The sequence below is a fragment of the Plodia interpunctella genome, chromosome 20, assembly GCF_027563975.2.
Source record: "Plodia interpunctella isolate USDA-ARS_2022_Savannah chromosome 20, ilPloInte3.2, whole genome shotgun sequence".
In the NCBI taxonomy this organism is placed as follows: domain Eukaryota; kingdom Metazoa; phylum Arthropoda; class Insecta; order Lepidoptera; family Pyralidae; genus Plodia; species Plodia interpunctella.
The window spans coordinates 5,231,322-5,255,560 of NC_071313.1; the positions used below are offsets into that span (position 1 = coordinate 5,231,322).

Sequence of the window (24,239 nt, forward strand, 5' to 3'; positions counted from 1 at the left end):
TATGCAACATAAATGGTCACATCTTTAGATCGTGTTTTTCTCAGCTGAAAGAAATTGTAAACCTAATAGATCAACCCATAGATCAAAATTAATGCCTAAACTGTTCAACATAATCCGTTGAGTAGATGTTGTGTAGAAGAACCAACCCTCTTGTGCTATTGTGCATCTGTATAACTTAGTTAACGTTGTGGGTACATCTTTGTGGTTATGAAGCAACTTGTTGTAATTGGTAAATAATAACAGAGATCCCAGAGTGAACAGTGTTGAATTAGTAGGTAGTACAAGCCAAATTACAAAGCGTATAGGGCGTTAATTGTTTATGGTTAATTGACAAAAACAAAACTTTAAAAAAATCAATGTCAATCTGACAGCGTGACTTGTCATTGGAATCGTAATGTAACGAAAACTTTCTTGTCTGTGTTGTGTATGGCGGATGAACAGTGTGATGAAAAATGATAATTTAATTTATTTAGGTAATGCGGCGTTTGTTGTGTAAATAGCAATAGTGTAATCATCAACTAAATATGCCTCCAACAGTGCAAACTAATGAACCTGAACGCGATAAACGTCCCCAACGGACCGGGGAGAGAAGGTAAGTAAATACCAATAGCTTTTCATCGCAAAGCGGTATTTCTTTGCTAAGAAACCAATCTTATTTTGCAGATCTGAACTCGTAACACGCGTTAAATACTGCAACACATTACCAGACATTCCATTCGATTTGAAATTCATTACATATCCTTTTCCTTCCACGCGTTTCATACAATACAATCCTACATCTTTGGAGAAGAATTATCGCTATGAAGTCCTCACTGAACACGATCTTGGTGTACACATAGACTTGATAAATCGAGATATATATCAGGGAGATGGAAATGCGGTGTTGGATCCCGCAGATGAGAAGTTATTGGAAGATGACGTGTTGACGCCACAGGATTCGAAAAGATCTCGCCATCATGCTAAAAATGTCTCGTGGCTGCGTCGCTCGGAGTACATCTCTACAGAACAAACTAGGTTCCAGCCTCAGTCTATGGAGAAGGTAATTATTTTATACATATCTATAAGCCTTGTATGTGGGAACACCAGACAACAATAGTTAAATGATACAATTCCTGTGCATCTGCTGATCTGATCTAAATTTTGTTGCAACAAAATGTATCCTTTTTGGTTTAATACCTTCTCAGAACATAGTGTAGTGACTGTTGAGTCCATCTCCCAACTTTGTTTTATATCCATAATCACATGAACACAAAACAACACAGTTAAGTACTCAACAAATTATGTTATAGGTTGAAGCCAAAGTGGGTTACAATGTCAAGAAGATATTTAGTGAAGAAACCCTGTACATGGACCGCGAGAGTCAGATTAAGGCTATTGAGAAGACATTTGAAGACAACAAGAAGCCGATTGAGAAGCACTACAGCAAACCAGGAGTCACACCAGTGGAGGTCATGCCAGTGTACCCAGACTTTGACATGTGGAAGTACCCATGCGCCCAGGTCATATTCGACTCAGATCCTGCTCCATCGGATAAAAATATTGCTGGACAGATTGAGGCTATGTCTCAAGCTATGATTCGGTAAGATTATATGTTGATGTCTTCAACATTTTCCTACATCAACCCACGTCTGGGTAACAGGCCTCCCTTTTTTCGCAACCAGTTCCTCTGGTCCAGAGCCAGTCTCATGTTTATGTACATCATACCATTTTTATGTACACTGTGAATATCACAGGAAACTGCATATAATAAAACTTTGTACATATTTCAAAAGAAATCTCATGCAGTAGAGTTGTGTGAGGAGAGGTAGTGTATAGATGGAGAATGGAGTGTATAGAACTTTACCTTTAAAAATATCAAATAAAAATCTACTTTCCAGAGGTGTGATGGACGAGAGTGGTGAACAGTTTGTGGCATACTGCCTGCCTACCGAGGACACCATACAGAAGCGGCGTCGCGACATCGTAGAGAACATACCGTACATGGACGGAGACACGTACGAGTATAAGATGGCTAGAGAGTACAACTGGAACGTAAAGAGTAAGGCTTCTAAGGGTTACGAGGAGAACTATTTTCTGGTAAGATTTTTGTTTTAATGATTGAATATTTAATCCTTTTTGATTTTTTAAGTATTTTCTATTTCTAATTATAAATTCACTCTAAAATGGTGGTTGATATTAAAGATTATTATAATCTTAATAGTTATCTGATATATGATTGATAATCATTCACTTTCCTTAAAATACATAAATACATTTCTATCTTCGCTAACTTTTAGGTGGTCCGCAACCACTGTGTGTACTACAACGAACTGGAGACGCGCGTGCGGCTGTCCAAGCGCCGCGCACGCGCAGGTGTCGCCGCGCAGGCGCTCACTAGACTCGTGGTGACCCACAGACCCCTCAGCGGACCCGAGCACCGCATGCTGAGGCTGCGGGAGAAACAGCTGGAACCGCCACAGGTAATACCGCAGGGTCGCCTACGCCAGTAGTTTGTAGCTTTTTGAAAAATACAATGTAATTTAAAATAAATTTAGTCTTTTATAATGTTTAATTTCATATTTTACATGAACAATATTCAAATATTACAATCCAGATGAAGCTCAGTCATTCAGCTTGTATATATATTATTAGAAGTTTAAAGAAGGGGTCGCTGCGCGTGCGCATAGTTAGATTTTGTCTTTACATTGAGCAGCAAGTTCTGTATTTACGTAAATACATACTTTAACAAAACCTAATGAAAGTTACCAGTAAAAGTAGACAGAGGAAAAAATATTTACATACTTTTTTGTCCTCAGGAGGAAGACGAGGAAGAGGAAGAAGATGACGACGAAGAAGAAGAAGAAGATAAACAGGAGCAAAACAATGATAAGGAAAGGTGAGTGAAAATTAAATAAGATTTTAAACATTATTATCGCAGTTTAATGAGATTTATAGTTGTTCAACGGCCTTACTAGAAGCGAAACAGCTGCCCACGTCGACTATGCAGTCAGGGTTGTCACAAAATGTGAAAGACATTGATTAATTTTATTTTCCAAAAGTCACACCCCTTGATTTGGTCTCTATTGCGTTACACGCGCTAGGCTTATTGGTGGAATTGAGATTAATTTACAGTTATTTTAATTTAATTCAAGTGGTAAGAAGAAAGACACATTACCAGACAAGTGAAGACAATCCAATGAAAAGATTTTATATTAAAAGTTAAGTTCTCGCTTTTTTGTAGTTGTTTTTTACATTTGTAGTAGGTAGATAATATTTTTTAGAGTTTCCTTATTTCACTGCTCATCACTATATTCACCAAATTCACTTCTGTCTTATCGAGTGTTAGCTAACACTGGTGTCGAGATTTTAATTAAGTTGCTTAAATGCATCTGACATGACCTTTACGACTATTTACTACTATTTGCCACCAGATGGCGGTAGGTAGTCGTCAAAGTCATGTAAGATGCCAAATTCACCAAAACCATGGAAACATTTCAGGTCTCGTTCCCGTTCAAAGTCAGGCTCAAAGTCTCCAGCCGGGTCGGACAAGTCTAAAGGCTCGGACAGGTCTCGGTCCGGGTCTCGCGAGCGATCGAGATCTAAATCCAGGTCCAAGTCCAGGAGTAGATCGCGCTCCGGCTCCGGGTCTAGGAAGTCCAGGTCGAGGTCTGGGTCTGCGCGATCTGGATCGGCTAGGTAATATTAAAAAATATATATTATTCACAAATATATATTTTTTATCAATATATTTTCACCCCCATTATAGACATTTGGGGATTGATTTTTGAAAAAAAAAGTAGCTATGTTTGAATTTGGGTCTTTAACTGCATGTATACCAAATTTTAACAAAATCAGTCCAGCGGTTTAGTCGTGAGAGCGGAACAGGCAGACTTTGGTGTTGATGACATTAGTATGTATATTTTTAAAAACAATTTAATAATGTGTGGCTCTTCAACTATTTGCACACCAAAATTAAGCTCAATACAATGTTCTGTTTTGATGTGAAACAAAGACAAACCAATTTCACATGTATAATATATATATGGTTTGAATTTTTTTTTGTCCTCATTCATTTCAAAATTTGTAACGCTTTTTTAGTCCACAAAAAATGACATCACTTCTACTAACAGTCATACATCCTACCCATATTTATATTAATGTTTTTGACAATTAGAAATGGTAGGTCTGTTAAGAATGAAAAATAACTAGCAGAACATTCGCATCTGATCAACTCAAAAGTAGTACAATAGTTGCTATGTTTCAGTTCGTCGCAGTGGAATATCAGAAAAAAGTATCTAATTTTATTACATGATTTATGTAATATTTTCCTCAGGTCTCGTTCGGGCTCGGCGCGCTCCCGCTCCAAATCCGCATCTCGGTCCCGGTCCCGGTCCCGTTCCCGTTCCCGTTCCCGTTCCCGTTCCCGTTCCCGTTCCCAGTCCCGTTCCCGTTCCCGTTCCCGGTCCCGGTCCCGGTCTAAATCCGGTTCCCGTGCCAGCTCCCGTGCCAGCTCCCGCGCCAGCTCCCGCAGCGGGAAGGGATCTAGAGCTAGCAGTCGAGGGTCTAAAGCCAGTTCCAAGGGCAGTGAGAAGGTAAAACAGATCATTGAAAAAAAATGGTTGTATAATACACTAGTTGTAGACCGCAGCTCCTCCGCACCTGGTATGTTAGATCTCGGGTCATAAATTATATTTCAGATTTCTTTAAAATCGTCCCGTCCTCGCGCCGACGGCATAAAAATTTTCTGAATTGACGAAACATTTATAAAGAACTAGCTATTGTCCGCGGCTTTCGCCCGTGTTCGTTTTCCGGAATGAAAGGTACCCTATATCCTTCTCCATACTTCAAACTACATGTATGCAAAATTTCAAGAAGATTGCTTGAGTAGATAGAGCGTGAAGAGGTAACAAACTTACTTTCGCATTTGTAATATTAGTTAGGTTTACTATTTTAAAAGCATTATATTCTATATTATAAAATAAATAAGGTCCTCTGCCGCGTCTGTCTCTGCGATAAACTCAAAACTTATTGCACGGATTGAGGAAGGAAGGAAGGTTTAGTTGTTTAATTTATTTTTGTTATACCTTTGAAAGAATTGTCATTATTTTGAGCAATTGTTTCGAACAATATAAGGGCCCTCGATAGTGACAAAAAAAAAATTGTCAGGGTAGATGACAATTTTTTTTGTTGTGTAAAAGCAATATTGTGCACCCGCGAACGTCCCTACAAAGAATACGAAAATAGTCTACAAATAACTTAATTTCAAATTGTTTGTAGAATCAAATAAACAGTTTATTTATTTAACTATCTATCTAGTATCGTATAGTAGTATCCCAGTATATATTTCATTAGGTATATATTTTAAAGCACTATATTACTGCACTAATGTTTCGCACCAGAACCTACTTAGTAGTAAAGGCTCCAACTGAAAATCAGTGTATTGCTCCTAGAGTAATAACATCACTGAGTTGTGGTCTGTTTAGATTACTACAGCGCACACACCCATAATCACTTTTTGTACTTACCCACTTTTAGTTTTTTTTTTTAAATCTTTTTTTTTTTGTTATTATGTGTGTGTCAGTAGTTTTTTGAATAAACTTATTCTATTATATTTCTAGGGCTCCAAAGCGAGTTCCCCTGCCTCGTCGCGGGGCTCCTCCGACAGGTCCCGCAGCGGCTCCAGGCGGGTGAGCTCTATGCCACATTTACACACAGCCCTATTGCAGGCAGGCAGGGAAATACGACACGCACTTGACCAATTATGGTCAAGTGCGTGTCGTACTACACGCTATGACGGTTCCGAAAGTATGTCCTACACGTGTATGCTTCGATGAAAATAAATAACGATTGTGACTGAGATTTTAACATGTTTACATGAAATTTGTTTTCGATTTTGTGAGACTAACGTCTATTATTCATTAACGTATGTACCTTACATAGCAGTAATAGTTTTCCAATTGAATCATTGTTTTTGCTACTATGATGAATTTTGTCACGTGTCCGGCCATACCAGATATCATTTACTAGATCGAGGAGGGGAACACACAATTAGTAAAAAGTTTTGATCTTTCAAAATATTTTACAAACGGACCCACCCCTAAATGAAATCATGAGTTATGAACACTCATTTGTTAGACGACCTATCAAATGATGTAATAATAGGGAGAAAATAAAAGTATTCCCACTTTTAAGTTTCTAAGGGAAATACAGAAAATTTTAATTAGAAGTAGAACCTAAATTGGTAATCAAACCTTTATGGATTTTAAGTGTACTTTTTCTAATCCAGGGCTCCAGGAGTGGGTCGGCGTCCAGCGCGACTTCAAGACACAGTGGCTCCGACTAGATTTTATCGAATTGTTAAGGATAGTAATAAACATTATTATGACACAACGCTGATCTTTATTTATTACTAGCTGCGCCTGGGAGCCTTGCTCCCGTGGGAATTTCGGGATAAAAAGTACCTTATGTGTTATTCCAGGTTATTTTCTATCCGGGTACTAAATTTCATAATAATTGATCTAGGTGATAATGCGTGTGCGTGACGAGGTAATAAAGTTTAGCATTTATAATATTAGTTGGGATTTGTGGATTTACACATACGTGCTGCATACGCATTTGGTTTCAGACCAGTGTCTAAAACTAAATGAATAAATAAATATATTAGGACAAATTACACAGATTGAGATAGCCCCAAAGTAAGTTCGAGACTTGTGTTATGGGATACTAACTCAACGATACTAAATTTTATAGCAAATACATATATAGATAAACATCCAAGACCCGGGCCAATCAGAAAAAGATCATTTTCCATCATGACCCGACTGGGGATCGAACCCGGGACCTCTCGGTTCAGGGGCAAGCACTTTACCACTGCGCCACCGAGGTCGTCAATTTTTTTTTTATTCGACAAATGCGTAAACAAGAATAAGGAGGGCCCTCCTTTATTCTTGTTTAAGAGTTCCTTAACACAAAAATAAACAGAGTCCTTATAGGTTCTTTAAAGTAATTTTTTTAAAACGTAGTACTTGAATTGCGACGTGATGCCAAAAAAATTAATAATTTTTGATCTTTGCCTATAATCACAATATAAGATATTCAAGACTTTCTAACGAAATATGTTATGAAAGTTTGGATATCTGAATCATCGCCTAGCGATAGCGATGGAGCCGTAACACAAGAGAAGAAGATGCGAAAGATACATAAATCAAACTTAATTATAATTTTAAGCGATACTTTATTTAGTGCACAAGTTCATCTGATTACATTTCATAAAACAAAAAACAATTTTGTTCAACACATTCAGAAAAATACAATAATAATATGATTTTAAAATACATTCGACAATTTTGCGTACGGTTTCAAAACATGTATTTATATGTCAAATTAACTGTAGTCTGCACAGCCATATTCTATGACTAGCTGCGCCCCGAGGCTTCGCTCCCGTGGAATTTTGAGATAAATACTACTCTATGTAGGTATATATTCTACCCGTGTATCAAATTTCATAACAATTCGTTTAGTAGAGTTTATATGAAAGAGTTAAAAACATACACATCATTCATCTTCACAAACTTTCGTATTTATAATATTAGTACGATTATTTTAATTTCATGTTTTACTGTATTTTTTAAACAAATTTCTTGTCATTATTTTTCAAAAATAGCGTTGCCCGAGGCAAGAAGGTACCCAAATAGTATATTTATTATAGGTAACCTATGTCCTATGTCACTCCACCCTTCCAAAAAATCACTAGAGATCCATACAAAAAATCACTTTAAATACATTATTCCGTTTTAACGTGAAAGAAGGACAAACACAGTTTTACATTTAAAATATATTAGTATAGAAGTGTGAATGGATATGGAATCCAATTCTTTTGAGAATTTGTAAACTATATACTAACACATAGTGTATAACCCCTTACTGAATTAACCTCCGATAGAAAGACTATCGAAAGCAGTTCATGCGCAAAATGTCCCCTTCTATTAATGTATTTTTCACACAATGTCTCTTTCATAAAATGTCGCAACGGGGACATAAAATTTCGATTTTTAAAGAAAAACATATATTTTTTAAATCTAAACTTTCTTCTCGTTAATTATTTTTTAAGGCATTCTTTGGCATTTTGCCAGAGACATTCGGCGTAAGAGACGTTCGAAAGTGGCATTTTACGACTAGGGTACATTTTGTGAAAGAGACATTTTTTGCATGTGCCTCGATGGTTCAGAATGAGGCAATAGTTATAGTTTTTTATCAACGAAAAACAATGCTATTGACACCATCGATTGTTCTCGACCGAATAATAATGTTGCATAAATGCACTTCTTATATGTTTTACAAAAGTATTAGTCACGGTCAGTAAAAATGCGATTTAAAAATAATATTCTGGCCGTAGACATGAGATTTAAGGTCTTCCGTTCTGTTTCGGTGTTGCCAGTACATTTTAGTAACATTTTATGACATTTAATAATCTCTTGATTTCGAATCTTTAACTAAATATTATTTTGATACAAGGCGGAATGGTTATGTACTTAGAAGTATAATAATCTATCGTATTACATCGATAAATCAGAGATTAATATTAAATGTGAAAAGTTTCGACAAATATTTATAAAAATTACGTACTTACTGTTAGAAATATACGCAGATACAATGCTATTAAAATCTTGGTAAAAATTTATAACTTTCAAATATTTATTCTTGACACAAGTATTATGTAAATATTAGTATGATAAGAAATATCATTAATAATCTATAATATATTTATGCAGACATTTAAAAATTGGTTGTTATTAGGTGTATTAAATTTTAATCGTAGCGTAGTAAATTTGTGAAAAAGGAGTACTATAGGGAAGTTTGAAGGTTTAAATGTTCAATTTCATTGACAGTACATACATTGCGTATATTAGGGATTAGCCGTACTCTACTAGTAATACTTAGTAGATACTTGGGTATTTTTGTTTGCTTGTAATATCTTTACGAAGATATCATTCCAAATGCACATACAACAATAAAAAAAGTTGTACCAATGAAAATAAAAATTCTCAGACATCAGAGCTAGACGTGCATGGAGCTCGATCGTTACCCCTATAGCTATATATATATTTTTTTCAACGAAATTGTTTGTTAGTCGTATTGAAATACATATAAAAATATTTATATTTTAATAGTATACTGTTCAATCCCAATCTCATACAAATCCCATTTTGAAATTCACAAAATGCTCCTTAAAAACTTCCCTATAGCGTAAATATTATTAGTACCTAACTCTATACATCTCTTAACTCCTAGAGAGTTCTTCGGCGACTATATCTATGTAGTAGCTGGTGAACACAGCCTTATTGTGCATGACGTAGCGCAGGAGTGTGCCGGAAACGGAAGTCAGCTCCCGGGCGAGGGCCGAGAGCCCCACAGGGATCTGACGGGAGCCCCCCGCGCACACTAGTATGATTTTCAGAAATTCCAGGATGCGTTGACCTGCAAATAATAATAATAAGTAAAAACATGTGGAGTGTGGTTCCGCCCTAGAATATGACCACTCCATATCCTTTCGTGGATGTCGTGCGACGCTACTACTAGGCAGCTGATAGATACCAAGGAGGGTTGACGGTAAAATTATAGCCGAATGTCGAATAAAAATTTTAGGTTGTTTTTTTACGTTGACCCCGGGCTTCGCGGCTTCACAGCCCCGAACGCAACTGCCATCCATAAAATGAAGTAACTAAAATCACTTTATTGCACCAAAAACAAGGTACAATTTTGAACAAGACGACTAGAAAAAATTATAATAGGCGTCTTATCGGTAGTGGAATTTCTTCCGTTCTTTAAGATTTGAATATAATTAGTTTAAACAATTGGCCACTTTCCAACTAGTCAAATTAGATACTTTTTTCTAATGTAAAAAAAATATATGTAGCTTGTATGACGGTGATGTATTGTGACGTCACGGATTTTGCATACAAAAAGCATCTCTAATATAATATAATGACCCTGAAAAATAGTAAATCTCGTAATTAATAATTCTGATCCAAATACATTTTATTTTATACCCAGTCAAGTTGCAAATTCTTCTTTTTATAGTTGTATTCCTTATGGCTGTCCACGAGTGGCCAATACGGCGCAGTAGCGCCACTACGGCAATATCTAAAAAGAGTAATCTAAAGATTAAGCTACATTTCATTATATATATAAGGATTTTGTTAGATAGTAACGCCTTGTATAAAATACTTCTCTTTATTATCTTTTTTTTTTAATTTCAAAAACAATATATATACGTAGCTTATATATAGTGATGTGCTCATTTAATAATATCGACTGTGTTCAAGTGTCAATTCCAGCCGCTTAAAAGCATCCGACATGGCTTTTACGACTACCTACCGCCATCTAGTGGCACGTAGTCGCATACACACTGATATAAACTGTCCACCAGTGTGCAGGTTTTCTTCCGATGTTTTCCTTCACCGGAAACCAGTAGTGGTCGATGAAAATTACTCGTACTGTCGTATTATACAAAATACAGATTGGTATACAAACTCATGTGACACGAGCAGATATCGAACCTGGGTTCTTTTGATCATAGACGGACTGCCTTAATGACTGGGCCATCATCGTTTCAAGTAATGTGCTATGACGTCACGATTGGAGTAAAAATAATTACTAACTACTAATATACTTTCGAGAACAAAAAAAAATGTAAATCACGTAATTTTTAAATCTGGGGGACTGCCATGGAACACAAAACACGTAGCTCGTCACTGCGTCCACACGTTCTCTTTTTTATACACGACTAGCCGCCCGACCCGGCTTCGTTTGGGTAAAAATATAATAAATAAACCTTCGTTAGGAATCACACTATCTAATGGTGAAAATAGCATAAAAATCCGTGCAGTCATTTCTGAGGTTATCACGAACAGACAGACAGAAAGACGCGGCAGAGTTTTATAATATTTAAGGTTGCGTATGGGAAAAAGAGACAGCATGTGGACGTATCGTGCATGTTTCGTGGTAGGTCATCTGACCAAGCTACGCATTATACAAGGTGTTTGTTGAATGTTATATAAAGCCGTGACAAGGTATACCCCAAGGGTCATATATGTTGTATGATGACGAAAAAAAAAATATCTTGTAATATTTTTTCTCATATAAAAATAAAAAAAGAAACAATATTTATTTTTCTTTAGTGGCATCCTCAATTATAGAAAAGGACAGAAATACATGGTGTATTGCTGTCCTACTTGACGCCACCCGAAAGCGTCCGCCACTTTAAAACTCCATTTAAGTTCTAGTCTCCTAGTACAATTCTAACCCATGCCTCAAAATGTTTCAAAAACTTGGTTGGCACTGCACTAATTTTACCATAATCTAAAATCTTAATTTTACTCCCTATTGTGACATGTTTTCCACAAGGAAATATTTTTCTGAGAATGTTGATAGGTATAATATACGGTATAATATAGGTATAATATCGGCTTTATATACCATTGACCAAACACCTTGTATATAACTGGAAAGTAGCCAAATATACTTACGAACAATCTGCCGCACCCTATGTTCGGGGTCCCTTAGCGATATAATCTGTGTTCGGATAAGCTCCTTAGTGTCGGCTGTGAGCGGGTCTTGATTGAGGTTTTCCAGAAGCTGGTCCGTCACTAGGATCACTTCCTCGGCTATGGAAGGCAGGACGGCTTTCAGTTCTCTAGAGAAATACATTCATACATTGACGATCTCGGTTTAAAATGGTTTTTTTCTGATTGGCCCGGGTCTTTATCTATATATGTATTTGTTATAAAATACAGTATCGCTGAGTTAGTTAGTAGAAAGAAGTCTCGAAGTTACTTTGGGGCTAGCTCAATCTGTGTGATTTGTCCTAATATATTTATTATTTTAAAAAAATATAATAATTTAAAAAGAGTAGCTCGCTCCAACTGGATATAGTTGAACTTGAAATAGAGACAAAACACGTGCTCGGAATTCAGAATACTCGATGTAAGCTGTAGTTTGTATGCAACTATGTCATTCCCGAAGAGGGTTGACGTCAGTCAGGCAGCCGGTCGTATATAACAAAGTCGTTATTAGAATTTGATAGACGCGCTTTCATTCACTTTGAGTCTCCGTAGGACATATTATTCTGCACCAACGAACCTTTCTTATAGAATGTCACACAAGGTTCTGTTCAAGGCGCCTGAAGGTATCTGGCATGACTTTTACGAATAACGCCATTATTGTGTGGCATTAGTTGCATACAAACTACAGCTTGAGAGAGAATGCTTATTATTCATTCATTTCATTTATGAAAATTTTCTCATTCACTCTATGATTTCATTCGAGGAAATATTCACTTTAATTCATTCATTTCATGCATGGAAATCTTGTCATTCATTCATTCAACAACCGCCAGGGGGCATTTCAAGTCAAGGTCATAAGTCAAGGTCAGTGGTTTTTTTTTAAAGTGGCAAGTAGATGTGACTCACGTGTCATTAGAAGTGTTGTCCATGATGATGACGATCTTGTCCTTGAGCGTCTGCTTGTGCTGAGCGGCGGCGGCGTCGCTGGCGCAGCTGGGGCTCACCAGCATGAGCGAGGCCACGCACACGAGGCGGTACACTTGGATGCCCAGTTCCGCGAAGCGCGGCGCATCTAGGGTTAATGTCTGGAATTAAAAGATTTTTTTTTAATGTCTGGTAAATAAAAACATGAAGATAAAAGGTAACTATTAATTTTGAAGCAGATTAAACATATGCTTAAAATTGTCATAAAAGTTATACAGATTTGTAATGAATAATGAATGACAATGCATTATTTGTGGTTGACCAGGATAACGATCCTGGTCAACCACAAATAATTAAACAAGAAGAGAACTCTCCGGTACGTTTTTTTGTGTCGCCCTTTGAATGAAAGAAGACATCTCTGACGACAAAAATTACATTTTTGTAAAAAATGTTCTTAAAATTACCTCAGGGTAGCCATGTTTGTCGTCCCACTCGAGCAGTTCCAGATAGGCCTTAGCTAGTGTTTGTGCTGTGACGTTTCTGATGATGTTCTGGTCGGTGACTGGTAAGCTGAGACCGGCCTTGTCTATGTGCCGCTGTAACCAGGCCCGTGTGTGTTGGAGCCCGTCTGAAAGTGGGTAAAAAAAATGTTAAAATTGAATTGACCCATAGCTAAGACGAGTCGCGTTTGCCAGTTTTTTGACCAAAAGTTATTGATAATAAATAAATAGATAATATAATAATTAAGATTGTGTATTTATTTTCAGTTCGTACGTTTGGGCGCTACGATGCCACAGATAAACATGCAGAGACGTCAAACTCACACAGAGTGATATGTAATGCTTTACTAAAAATATATATTATTGTATTGTAGAAGCTTGAACTTTTTTTTAAGTTGCGTGATATTTGGCTAAAGAAGTAAAGCAAAAATTGATGATATTTGAATTGATCCCTTTTCCCCCTCATACTGGTGTGGTGGTGTGTGGAGCAGAGGTGTTCAGGGGGAATTGTTGATCAACTTACTTCTTACTTCCCTCGAGGGCAATTTTCCACAGTTAGGCCTGCCCTTTTTGCGTTCATCAAAGAAGAATCAGGAAAGAAAGTGGGATCAAATTGTCGTCTATATTGGTGTATAGACGCCCCATAAAAACCCCGAAGCCCACCTTCCGCGAGCTGCAGCATCTCCTGGAACTTGCCGCGCTCGTACTGCACGCTCTCCTGCTGCACGTGCGGCCGGATCATGGCGATCAGCGTGTTCGCCAGGTCCAGCTTCAGCACCTCCAGCGTCTCCAGGATTGCACGGAATATGTCCACCTGTAATGTCACAACTTAAGCGGTGGTGGTGTAACGGTTAACCGATAGGTCGCAGGTTCGTATCCTACTCGTGCAACATGCGTTTGTATACCAACTCTTGTATACCAACCGATTCGTGTATTAGTTTTCATCGTCCAGTACTTGCTTCCGGTAAAGGAAAACATCGCGAGGAAACCTGCACTCTGGTTGATTATCAACTTGTGTGTATAACATGGAGAAGGCAATGGCAAACCACTCCATTAACAGTGCCAAGTAAGTAATTTTGTGTTTCATTCCATGCCACTGGCTTCGGTTTAGTCAACTGCATAATGGAATACTATGATACTTTTTAATAAAATTATCACATAAAAAACATCCTGTATTTTTTACTAGCCAAGTCTATTGAGATGAGGCTGTTTTTTTCTCTGTAAAAAGTAATGATATCCAGGTAAAGACAAAGTAAGGTTCCTTACTGATATTTCTTTATTAATACAATTAATAATTTTGTTCGTTTCTCGCTCGACTTCGTGGTAGCACTACCGTGCCCCGCGATTTATCTAATGTGACATAATTTGTCAAGATATATTTTTTTCGGTAGGAAACGAAAGAAATTGATAAAAATGTGATGATGGTGCTAATGCCTTAATCTCACCGTGTCAGTCAACGAGCTGATGTGCTGTATCATCTCGTCCCTCGCGGGGGCAGCCAGCTTCGCCATCAGGTCGACGACGAAGTTCGCATACTTGTGGAAGTCCAGACTGTTGTTCTCGGCTTGCTGCTTTATGAAGTCTGTATCGAGAACTTCCTCAATCATCTCTTTGATGCGCGTGTGGCGTGGGAGCAGGATGGAGAATAGACCCTGGGGAATTAATTGGTTTGGATTCAAAGCAGACATATTTTATGTAAAAAATACAAAATAAAAATGAAGTTTAAAGAATTCATTTCCGTGATTTGTGACATTCCACAGGTAAAGGTACCTATGGTCGATTTTTTATTATACATATATTTCTGTTAATCGCTACTTAATTACTATTCAGATCAAAAAACCATCCACTAGATATCTTTATCCATGGATTATCCAATCTCAAAAAAGATTATTTAAAAAACTAACTAATGATTGACTGGTTCAATGAACATAATTTCTACACAATTCAAGAATATTTCAGCTTCAATCACAACTAATGATCATTAATTATGTAATTTTATATATATTGTTGTAAAACTATTTGCATGCTATGACAATGGCTGAACAGGTGATCAATATTCTGTTAACCATCTACTATTACGTGTATCTCTTCAAAAGCAAATAAATATTCATTCATTCGTTTCATCACTACCTGTTTAACATCTTCAAGTAGTACTAGAGCTTGCTTGTACTCTGGTGGGTCTGAGTTGAGCTGCTCTCTCAATATGTCGAAGTAGGCTTTGTGCATGGTTTCTTTTACCAGTTTTTGGTAGCTGAAAAAAATACAATACATTCGATATATAGCCAATGTGTGTGGCTTACGTTTCTGTTCTCAAATAGGATCACTACATATCTTTCTGTGGATGTTGTAAGAGGCGACTAAATTTGATGGCCCGGTAATGGCCAAGGCAGCTCATGGACAAGAATGGTTTTCCAAAGTAGGGTTGTAACACAGTGGAATCTTCAAAAAATTTAAGGTTTATTTTTTATACTGATGAGCAGAGTTGAAGTAATTGTATACTAACTAATTATAAACTATATAGTTATTAATCTAATTGGAATGGTTAATCTTTTTGTGAAAGGAGGCTCACAAAATACCAAAACAGTGTTATGAAGTCAATTGAGTTCTGTTATGACAGATTTATGATAGAATGTTCATTATTAAAATTATTTGCTATTAATACATAACATTTTTGATTGTGCTATGCCAACTGGCATTTTACTAATTAAATTTTTTTTCCTCACTAGCACAAGACCTAGAACCCAGGTGGTAGTCATCCCATTCGGCCATGTATTTATTTCTTGAAGCAGCAGTTTTGCAGCTAATCAGATATCAGGTATATTTGAACCGGTATCCGGTATGATATCCAGTGACCGTTGAAAAAGATCAAACCACTAGCCAGCAAGCAACCACTAGCTAGCAAGTGTTACAGGTGTGATTAATATGTTTATTGTACCTGTTGTCTGGTGGCTCAAACGGCTCCAACTTGAAGTCCTGGTCGACGGCAATCTCATGAGCCAGCGCCATGTTCTGCATACCGTGCGCAGCTTTCATGATGTCCTCCAGAGTGACGAACTTCGGGGGAGAAGCTTCGGTAATGGTTGAACCTCGCACTCTGAATTGAATCGGCTCACTTGCATAGTAACTGCCTCCACTTGGGCTGAAAAATATATTGAATACTTACTAATATTATAAATGCATTGTTTGGATGTGTGTGATTGTTACCCAAAAAGGTAAAATCTACTCAATGAAAATTGGGTATCTCACTTTAATTTCAATCATCCTAAAAATTCTCGAAGTCTAAATGTGACAACAGGTGCTGTTGCAGGACACAACAGGAAAAGATGTAATCATGATCATATTAAGTATTTTGAGCAATACCTCAATCTGTGACTCATTTCAAAACTAGTTTAGTATGCCATTGTCAAAATACAGACAAAGATGTAGATATTTCTGATTAGGTATAAAGTTTATTGTTTACCAGTTGAGAAAAGTTGAGGGTAATATAATAATCGTAATGTTTTCACCTACTAACCCTGATCCAGCAGGCATTGATTGAGGTGGAGTTCTCGTAGGTTTCTCCCCTTTGTCTGGGCCTGGCGACCCTGAACTGCTAGCACCTTCGCGATCACTCATTTTTAACTACAAATTCTAACTGATCCAGGTAACACGATAAAACTTCCTCAACCCATATAAGGCAGAAAACTTCAAGGTACTGCGTCGAAATTTTCAAATCATTCACTACAATCACAATGACTCACAATAACATAACCTAACTCTTACAACTTAGAACTGTAGAAGTACTAATAGTCTTGTTTCTGGGAAATGTTGAAAAGAACACTGAAGTTATGTTCTCACTAATTTTATTACAGATTTTATGTAATATTTTTAGATTTTTATCTTTTGTGTACCAACCAGCTGTTTTAGTTTACTTGTCAATTTATCTGTCAAAGTCGAAAGTGTCAATGCCAATAAGTTTTTAATTTTTTAAAGTTTTTGTCTATGAAATTCACAGACAGCTGACCTATACTTTTTTATTCGACTGTAGTAGAATGAGGTTTTTGTTTTTATACTAATGAATAAAATGAAAAATATGATATTTCACCCTCAAGAGCTTCTTTTCAGCCGGAAAAAATCTTCTTTCTTCTTCTTTTTATAGCTTATCACATCCTCCATAGGATAAAAGCCTCCTATAATGCACTCCAACCTTTTCGGCCTTTGGAATTTCTACTCCAGAGATAATTTATCAGTTATTATGTCTTTGGTCTACAGCTTAGTAGACCCATCTTCCGTCCCCCCTACCCTACGTTTTATGCGAACTGCTTATTCTGAATTCAGAGAGACGATAACGGTCACTTTTATGAATCAAATGGTGTTTCTGATCCAATCTATAAGTGACACACCCATATGATCCAAGTTGACATATTTACGCTTAGCGATTTCGTTGGTCATAAGTAATAAGTAAGTAGTATCTAAATTTAAAAATTCAAATTTTTACTAATAACAATAATTCTTCGGTTTAGAAAATTCTTCAAAAATTAATCTTTCTTGGTGCATTTCTCCAGACATTACTCAGTTTATTTCTCTTAGTAAAGGCACAAAGGTGAGTTAGGTACCTCATGAACTCAAGTTTAAAATGGAATTTGAGAAAAAGCAATCGTCTACGTTTGCGTAGGTAAATGAGTTGGCGCTAGTTGTCTGCGCAACTTAGATTGGTTGCTGTACTATTTCAGTTCTTTAATTTTTCCACGGGAATTTATTTAGCTCCGGTGCGTTTGCTTCAGGAGATTAGCTTTTTATTATTCAATTGCCTGAGGTAATGCAGAACTTGGCTCGGTTTAAAGTTTGAATATGTATGATTGTTTTAAATCAATTTTAAGATAATTAAAAAATGTAACAGACACACAGACTTTCAGTTATTGGATAAGATTTTTAGTTTATTAGGGTTATTTAGGTACCTCAAAAGCTAAACCATCATTGGATCATTTTGTTGACGATGTGTGTATTCCGTTTTTAACTTTTGAGGTACGGATTTTAAAAAAATCCTCTTCATTGGCTTTTATATCTGTCTACCTTTTGCCTGCGGCTTCGCCCTCCCGAAAAGTATTTTTTCCGGGATGAAAGGTACCTATGTTCCTCTCTCTATACTTCAAACTACTTGTAAGTATGTAAAATTTCAAGAAGATTGGTTGACTCTAGATAGAGCGTAAAGAGGTAACAAACAAACTTGCATATTATTAAACATACAATTATACACATAAAACATATAATATTAGTTTAGATATTTTTTGTTCGAACAGTTAAATACAAGTAAAATAAACAGTTAAGATGAGTACCTAACGTCGTACTAAAAGTAGCCAATTTTCAGTTCTCAGCTCACTGCTAAGGTAAACAGGCAGTCCCATTAAACATTTCAAAAGTCCCGCATAGTTTAAATTAAAAACTTGCACAGCAAAAAAATACTGTAGTTTTAACTGAGAGGAGAATACCGGTATTTTACAAGCTAGTATTTAGTTTCACCTACGACGTTGGTCTGACTGTGATCAATCCGTTCTTGTTATCAACTAGATCAAAACTTTATTAACATTTACAGCATAATAGTTGCACCCCGGGTATTGTACGCGCGTGTACCAAATTTCATAATAATTCGTCCAGTTGATTGTGAATGAGTGACAAATACACCACAAGACACACCACATACCATTTAGTCTTAAATGGTCTGTGATACACACATACATCCTGAAAAACTTGATAATATTATATTCTGTTGTGCCTAAATTACGGAATATATTAATGTATTTTTTTATATTTTAGTGATATTTGTTGTCAGAGAGATCTTAAAGCATACGACTTGTGACAAAAATATCATGTCCGTACAGTAAATCGTTGAGGAGTTCCCACGTCTGGAACCGTTCCTGGGTGCTCTATCAGGTCATGCTTATCATAATAATGCATTGTCATCCAAACGAAACATATGTGCAAAATTTCAGCTCAATCGGTTGAAGATATCTGCTTCTTAACTTGAATTGCAAGATTCCTCTCGATACATAAGGACATACCTACATTACATAGTTATGCAAGTAAAATCAAAAGCTTGTAAAAATAATCCAGCATCACAAAATCATAATTTTGCATCAAATAAATAGTTTAAAAGAGACCGGACGTGACGTAAAAGAGAAATATTTGAGCTTTATTAGAAGCATACGAATATTCTCTACTAGGTATCATCAATGTAGTTAAGTGTGAATTCAACCTTATTCTTTTCACTGCACTTCAAATTACTTAATTGGCATTGATCTCTATGTAGCGGCGATAGCGGCGAGTTTCCAATGACTGTGTCAAGTTTGATGTGCCGTTAACTGTACTCATCAGTAATTCCAACACGTCTTAGTAATATCTGATTTAATTTACTACCGTTTGGCAGCGTCAGGATTAGAAATTTAGATCGGTGTCGACAAAAACTATCGTCGTCTTGTGGGGGGCGTGCGCTTAGAATAATAATTACGTAAGTAGCTAGAAATGTGTCTTTCGGTCGTAGGTACCTACTGTCGTTATGAGGACGAGGTGCTTGGCACAGTGTAGTGTAGCCGCAACATCGATAGTTCAGCTGTCGATAGGTAGTTGACTCTGAAAACCATATAAAAGGGTGCTACCGCTGTGAATCGCAGTTGTGTCAACATCAATGAAACATCGATACAATCGATTATTGATTTATCTTCGACTAAGTATGTATTAGTATCCTTCAAAAATCTAGAAATGCTTCAGATACATACAAACTCGTGCGGCATGAGTAGGATTCAAACTTTGAGACCTTTCGATCGAAGGGTGATTCAGATAATCACTAGACCACCCTTCAAAGTCAAAACTATCAATATACAAACTATAAATGAGTCAGATTAACAAACTCATGTTGTACGAGTAAGATGTGAACGTCCTTGAATTTGAACGTCCCGTGAATATTCTTTCAATCACAGGACCACCGCCGACAAACACCATTCAATTCGCTCTAATCAGAAACACTTGAAACATTTAAGTTGCTTTAAAATAAAGGTAATGCTTCCACTAAGCAGTTGCGAGTTGGAGTTGCACAAGTTAAGCCCATTGCGAAGCTCAACGTTTCATTTTTAATGAAAATCGCATCTAACTTTGCTCGCAGTATACGTTCAAACAGTTTGTAAGGTTTCGGTTCGTTTCAGTTTGTAATTTATATATATATATATATATCTCTCTCACATCTTTGTATGTTCCCGGTTACGCTCGGGGCTGTCACGCCTTGAAGCCCGGAGTCAGTGTAAAAAATAACCTTAAAATTTAGCTTCGATTTCACAACCGGCCGACTGTCTTACGTAGGAATGCACGTTTATGACCTCCTTGGAAATGCTATTGATGCCTATCAGCTGCCATATATCCATTAGTCGCCTTGGACGGCATCCACGGGAGGAAAATCAATTTTAGGGCCAAATTACAATTGTCAAAAACCAAAAAGTTAATGACAGTGAGAACATGTGTATTTCTTGGAGTTCTAAAAAGTTATACCTACTAAAGCGGTGGTGGTATAATGCTTGAGGCGCCCGCCTGTGAACCAAAAGGTCTCAGGTTAGAAATCACACGTGAAGTTGTATACAAATCTGACTGAAAGCGACATGTTTTGAAGAAGAAATTGATAAAGAAATGAAATTGATTGTAAATTTTATTATGCATTTTTATACATTTTTATTTCTTACCTACTACTTACTACACTACTATTTCCTTGAACAGTTTCCAGCAGCACACGACCAATCACTTATTTTCAACATATCCATTATCAAAGTATGTAATCAATTACGTGCCATTCACTGTTTGCTCTGCCATAGCCAATAGTTCTACGTATAACAATAATTCCCGGCCGAGGTCTGCCCTATCTCTGGCGATCCATTAGCTAAATACTAGTGATGTAAACCGATGTCCTACTTGATACATGTCTAGATTACCTTAATTACTTAGTGAAAATGTTCAGGGAATATTGTAGACCAAGGAAAAATGTGTAATAAAGAACGTGTTCAGTATGTATGTAATTTATTCTTTTTCTAGTCTGTGGATTTTATTTTTGATTCGCTTTTGATTTGAATTTCGAATAGTTATCCCGAATAATAAAAAAATCCCGTTCTGAAATTGAACAGAGAGACAGAGATATCCTCTGTTCAATTTTAGAACGGGAAGTTAAAATTGAAAAAAAAAAATGTTTCACTAGTTGCTGTTATTATTAGCAGCAACTAGTGAAACAATTTTTTTTATGTCAAAAAATATTTATCAACTAAGTACCTTGTAGACAGACAGACAGACAGTTGATTCCTATGACGTTACGATTTCGGAGTCAACAAAACTTATTCCTTTATTACTCTGAAAAATCTGTGAGAAGTATGTAAAGACAGAATTATAAAATAATGGGCACTTTATTTGTATACCGTTTTAATATACTTTGTACATACTCAAGTCAGATTACATACAAGGCTAAGATTTTCAAACCTAATGAAACGAATAAAAAACGAGATTATTACGTCAAACGCGGGACTAGAAAGAGATGCAAAATAATACAGTTAAATAGTTTTTTCATTATTTCCAATAAAAACCCAATAGATACATTATATTGTAAATTTAAATTTCCTACTTACTTCTATTATAGAATTCGTGCAAAATTATGCCGATGTAGTGTTTTTTTTGTTTCCGACTGCAAATCAAAAAAAGCGGGACAGAGCGTAAATTTTGAAGTCAAAAATCGGGACGTCTGGCAACGCTGTAGGTAATCCAAATATATTTTAATGAGAACAAAAAAAAATGTAAAACATTAAAATATTATATATGTATATATATCAATTATATTGAGACTTATCGTGACGCGCGATTGACTATAAACTAGTTGTTCGCCGCGAACGTAGACCTTGCGAATACATTTTTTTTTACAAAATTGTGAATATTTCAAAAACTACTTTTAAACGATTTTGATGCCCCACGAACTTAAAAATTGACAGGCCCTATATACCTTTTAAATTTCATCAAAAACGTAATAAGATCTAGTAAGTAACATATCATTTTGCTGATAAATGTTGAGAACAGACAAAAGGACCTCGTTTGTAGATAAAACGTTTTCTCCATTGCCATGTTACAAAATCAGAAACAATACTAATAAATTGTGAATAGCAGGACTATATCTGAAAATTGTCGCGCCAATACGCTGATAATGTTGGCACTACCGACAGCTTGCCTCGATCTCGGAACGAGCAAGACTGCAATATTGCACAAAATTGAATTGTAAATGAATAGTTACCTACTTTGATATCTAATTTAATATTTAAACTAGTTGTCTTTTGTGATACGACGCGCTGTTTTGGGTTCGAATCGCATGGGAAGTTGTACGTCACGTCTTTATATCTTACGGCGTAAACAGTGTCATGAGTCGCGAAACTCACAGTTAGTCACGACCAGATTCTAAAATTATGACAAGTCCCTAGCCTATTGCATATATGAGAAGAATTTCCAGTTAATAAGTCCTTTCCCTCTATTTTCGAAGGAATATTTTTCGAGCGCTGTTGCTAGTATATTTTCAGTTATGTTATTATGTTATTAATATTATATAGACCATTGCAGGCTAAATTACCTAGTTTAAAAAGCTAGATTACTTATACTAGGTATAGTTATTTTGCCGTGAATCAAATAGAAATGTAAAAAAAAAAACAGAGAGAAACTTCCGTCTGTCAGCCTATTTCTTTAAAAAAGGTGCCTTTTTTTAAAGTCTCGAAGAGTAGTTTTTCGAATAAAAAAAAATTGCGGTAACTAAGATCCATAGAAATTTTCGAACTTTCCAACAGTTAAAATCGATCGGCGATACCCATCCATCGACAGCCAAATCCTGAACTTTATAACAAGATAAATTATTTCTGAAACACCGTCGTAAAAGCGAAATTAGGTATGCTAGTGGCGGGCACCTCACAATTTTTCCTCATAAAACATAAATTCCCCCAACTTGAGTGATCTTAGGTTATACCTAATTTTACGAGGAAAGTTTCGCTATGCGATGCGCCGACTAGGCAGGCTACTGTGGGAGGTTTATGTGTCTAACCTAAGGCTTATAACCGTAATGAGCATACAATTTTCATGTTTTTTTAAATATATTTCTATAATAAAAAATATATATGAAAGTTAAATAACTATGAAAAAATACTTTAGCCTTTTATTAGTTTGTAACGCAGAGAATTTTTCTGAAATTTAAATTAAGAATACACTACAACTTTATTTATGAATCATTAATTTTTAAATAGCGTCAGTCAAATCAAATACTCTTTAGGCGTAACATTTTTAAACACTCGAATTCTTCAGATTTATCGAAGTGTTTTTTTCGATATTTACTCCTGTGCATTTGGAAACATGTGTTAATTTTTCTAGCAATACAATTGTTAGGATGTAAATGCTGTTGTCCTGAACAATGTGTAGTAACCGGAAATAGTTAAGTTAAAGTTTATAACACACTCGCCAACATTTTCATACATATATATACACATATAAACATTTTCATGTTACTGAGTAATCTTCAAAAATAGTTTTTTTCGGGTTGGAATAGGGCCGAACTTTAAACATAAGGTATTTTGATTAGGAGAACAATTATCCCAGTCCTGAGATAATATAACACCATATTATGGTACTAGGGTTATCATAACTCGTGATTTGGTGTCGGTAATGGGGTTTGTTCGCTGTTTGTGATATACGGGTTAACAAACTGACGGCTAGATCTGAGATCGTTACATTTTACGAGTTAGAGCAACTGGGAAATCATGAATTAAGTTCTCTAGCTGCTTCTTAGAACTACATAACTGGGTTGTAAAATAGAATTACTACTATTTTGCAACTATTTTGCACCGCGGGGCTCCGCTTCCGTGAGAATTTCGGGGAATTATGTTTTTTTTTTATTTTATTTTATTTCACATATAAAGAACAAATATATATATTACATAATATAAGAACACTGACAAAAACCACAGAGGTTTGTCCACAGTGAGCATCAACGTCAGCAGTAGTATAAAATATTTTTGTATTAATCACTTAACAGTAATATAGGAACCACGTACGTAGACCACTTTAAACAAAACAAGTACCTAGTAGTAAGTTGCAATCTAACACAATTGTTCGATAAAGTAGGACTTAAGTTTATTTTTAATATTTTTAGGAGTTAAGTCATTTTTTACAGAGGTGGGTAGTGCGTTAACTAATCTCGGAAGGAGATATCGCGCTGTCCTCTGCCCGTACGTATTGTTGGCTATAG

The 24,239-nt window shown here is 36.2% G+C and overlaps 2 protein-coding genes across 4 annotated transcripts; one reads left to right on the top strand and one right to left on the bottom strand.

The window, feature by feature from the left end:
• Nucleotides 1-397: 397 nt before the first annotated feature.
• atms (antimeros) lies at nucleotides 398-6,369 on the top strand. 2 transcript variants are annotated; one of them, XM_053760561.2, is made up of 11 exons: nucleotides 398-592; nucleotides 664-1,039; nucleotides 1,290-1,579; nucleotides 1,878-2,076; nucleotides 2,277-2,459; nucleotides 2,796-2,875; nucleotides 3,478-3,675; nucleotides 4,313-4,364; nucleotides 4,401-4,571; nucleotides 5,598-5,666; nucleotides 6,266-6,369. In XM_053760561.2, the coding sequence occupies exons 1-11, from the start codon at nucleotides 525-527 to the stop codon at nucleotides 6,320-6,322; spliced, it is 1,743 nt and encodes a 580-aa protein (XP_053616536.1). In that variant the 5' UTR covers nucleotides 398-524; the 3' UTR covers nucleotides 6,323-6,369. The 2 variants fall into 2 exon arrangements, with proteins under 2 accessions (XP_053616536.1, XP_053616534.1); XM_053760559.2 differs by having other exon boundaries at nucleotides 4,313-4,571.
• Nucleotides 6,370-7,193: 824 nt separating this feature from the next.
• On the bottom strand, nucleotides 7,194-16,901 carry LOC128678696 (uncharacterized protein). Of its 2 annotated transcripts, none has more exons than XM_053760427.1 (9): nucleotides 16,482-16,901; nucleotides 15,903-16,106; nucleotides 15,098-15,218; nucleotides 14,413-14,619; nucleotides 13,631-13,781; nucleotides 12,932-13,095; nucleotides 12,450-12,628; nucleotides 11,508-11,674; nucleotides 7,194-9,456 (listed from the first exon to the last, which is right to left on the bottom strand). In XM_053760427.1, the coding sequence occupies exons 1-9, from the start codon at nucleotides 16,580-16,582 to the stop codon at nucleotides 9,260-9,262; spliced, it is 1,491 nt and encodes a 496-aa protein (XP_053616402.1). In that variant the 5' UTR covers nucleotides 16,583-16,901; the 3' UTR covers nucleotides 7,194-9,259. The 2 variants fall into 2 exon arrangements, with proteins under 2 accessions (XP_053616402.1, XP_053616401.1); XM_053760426.2 differs by lacking the exon at nucleotides 7,194-9,456 and adding an exon at nucleotides 9,498-10,122.
• Between the last annotated feature and the right edge of the window lie 7,338 nt (nucleotides 16,902-24,239).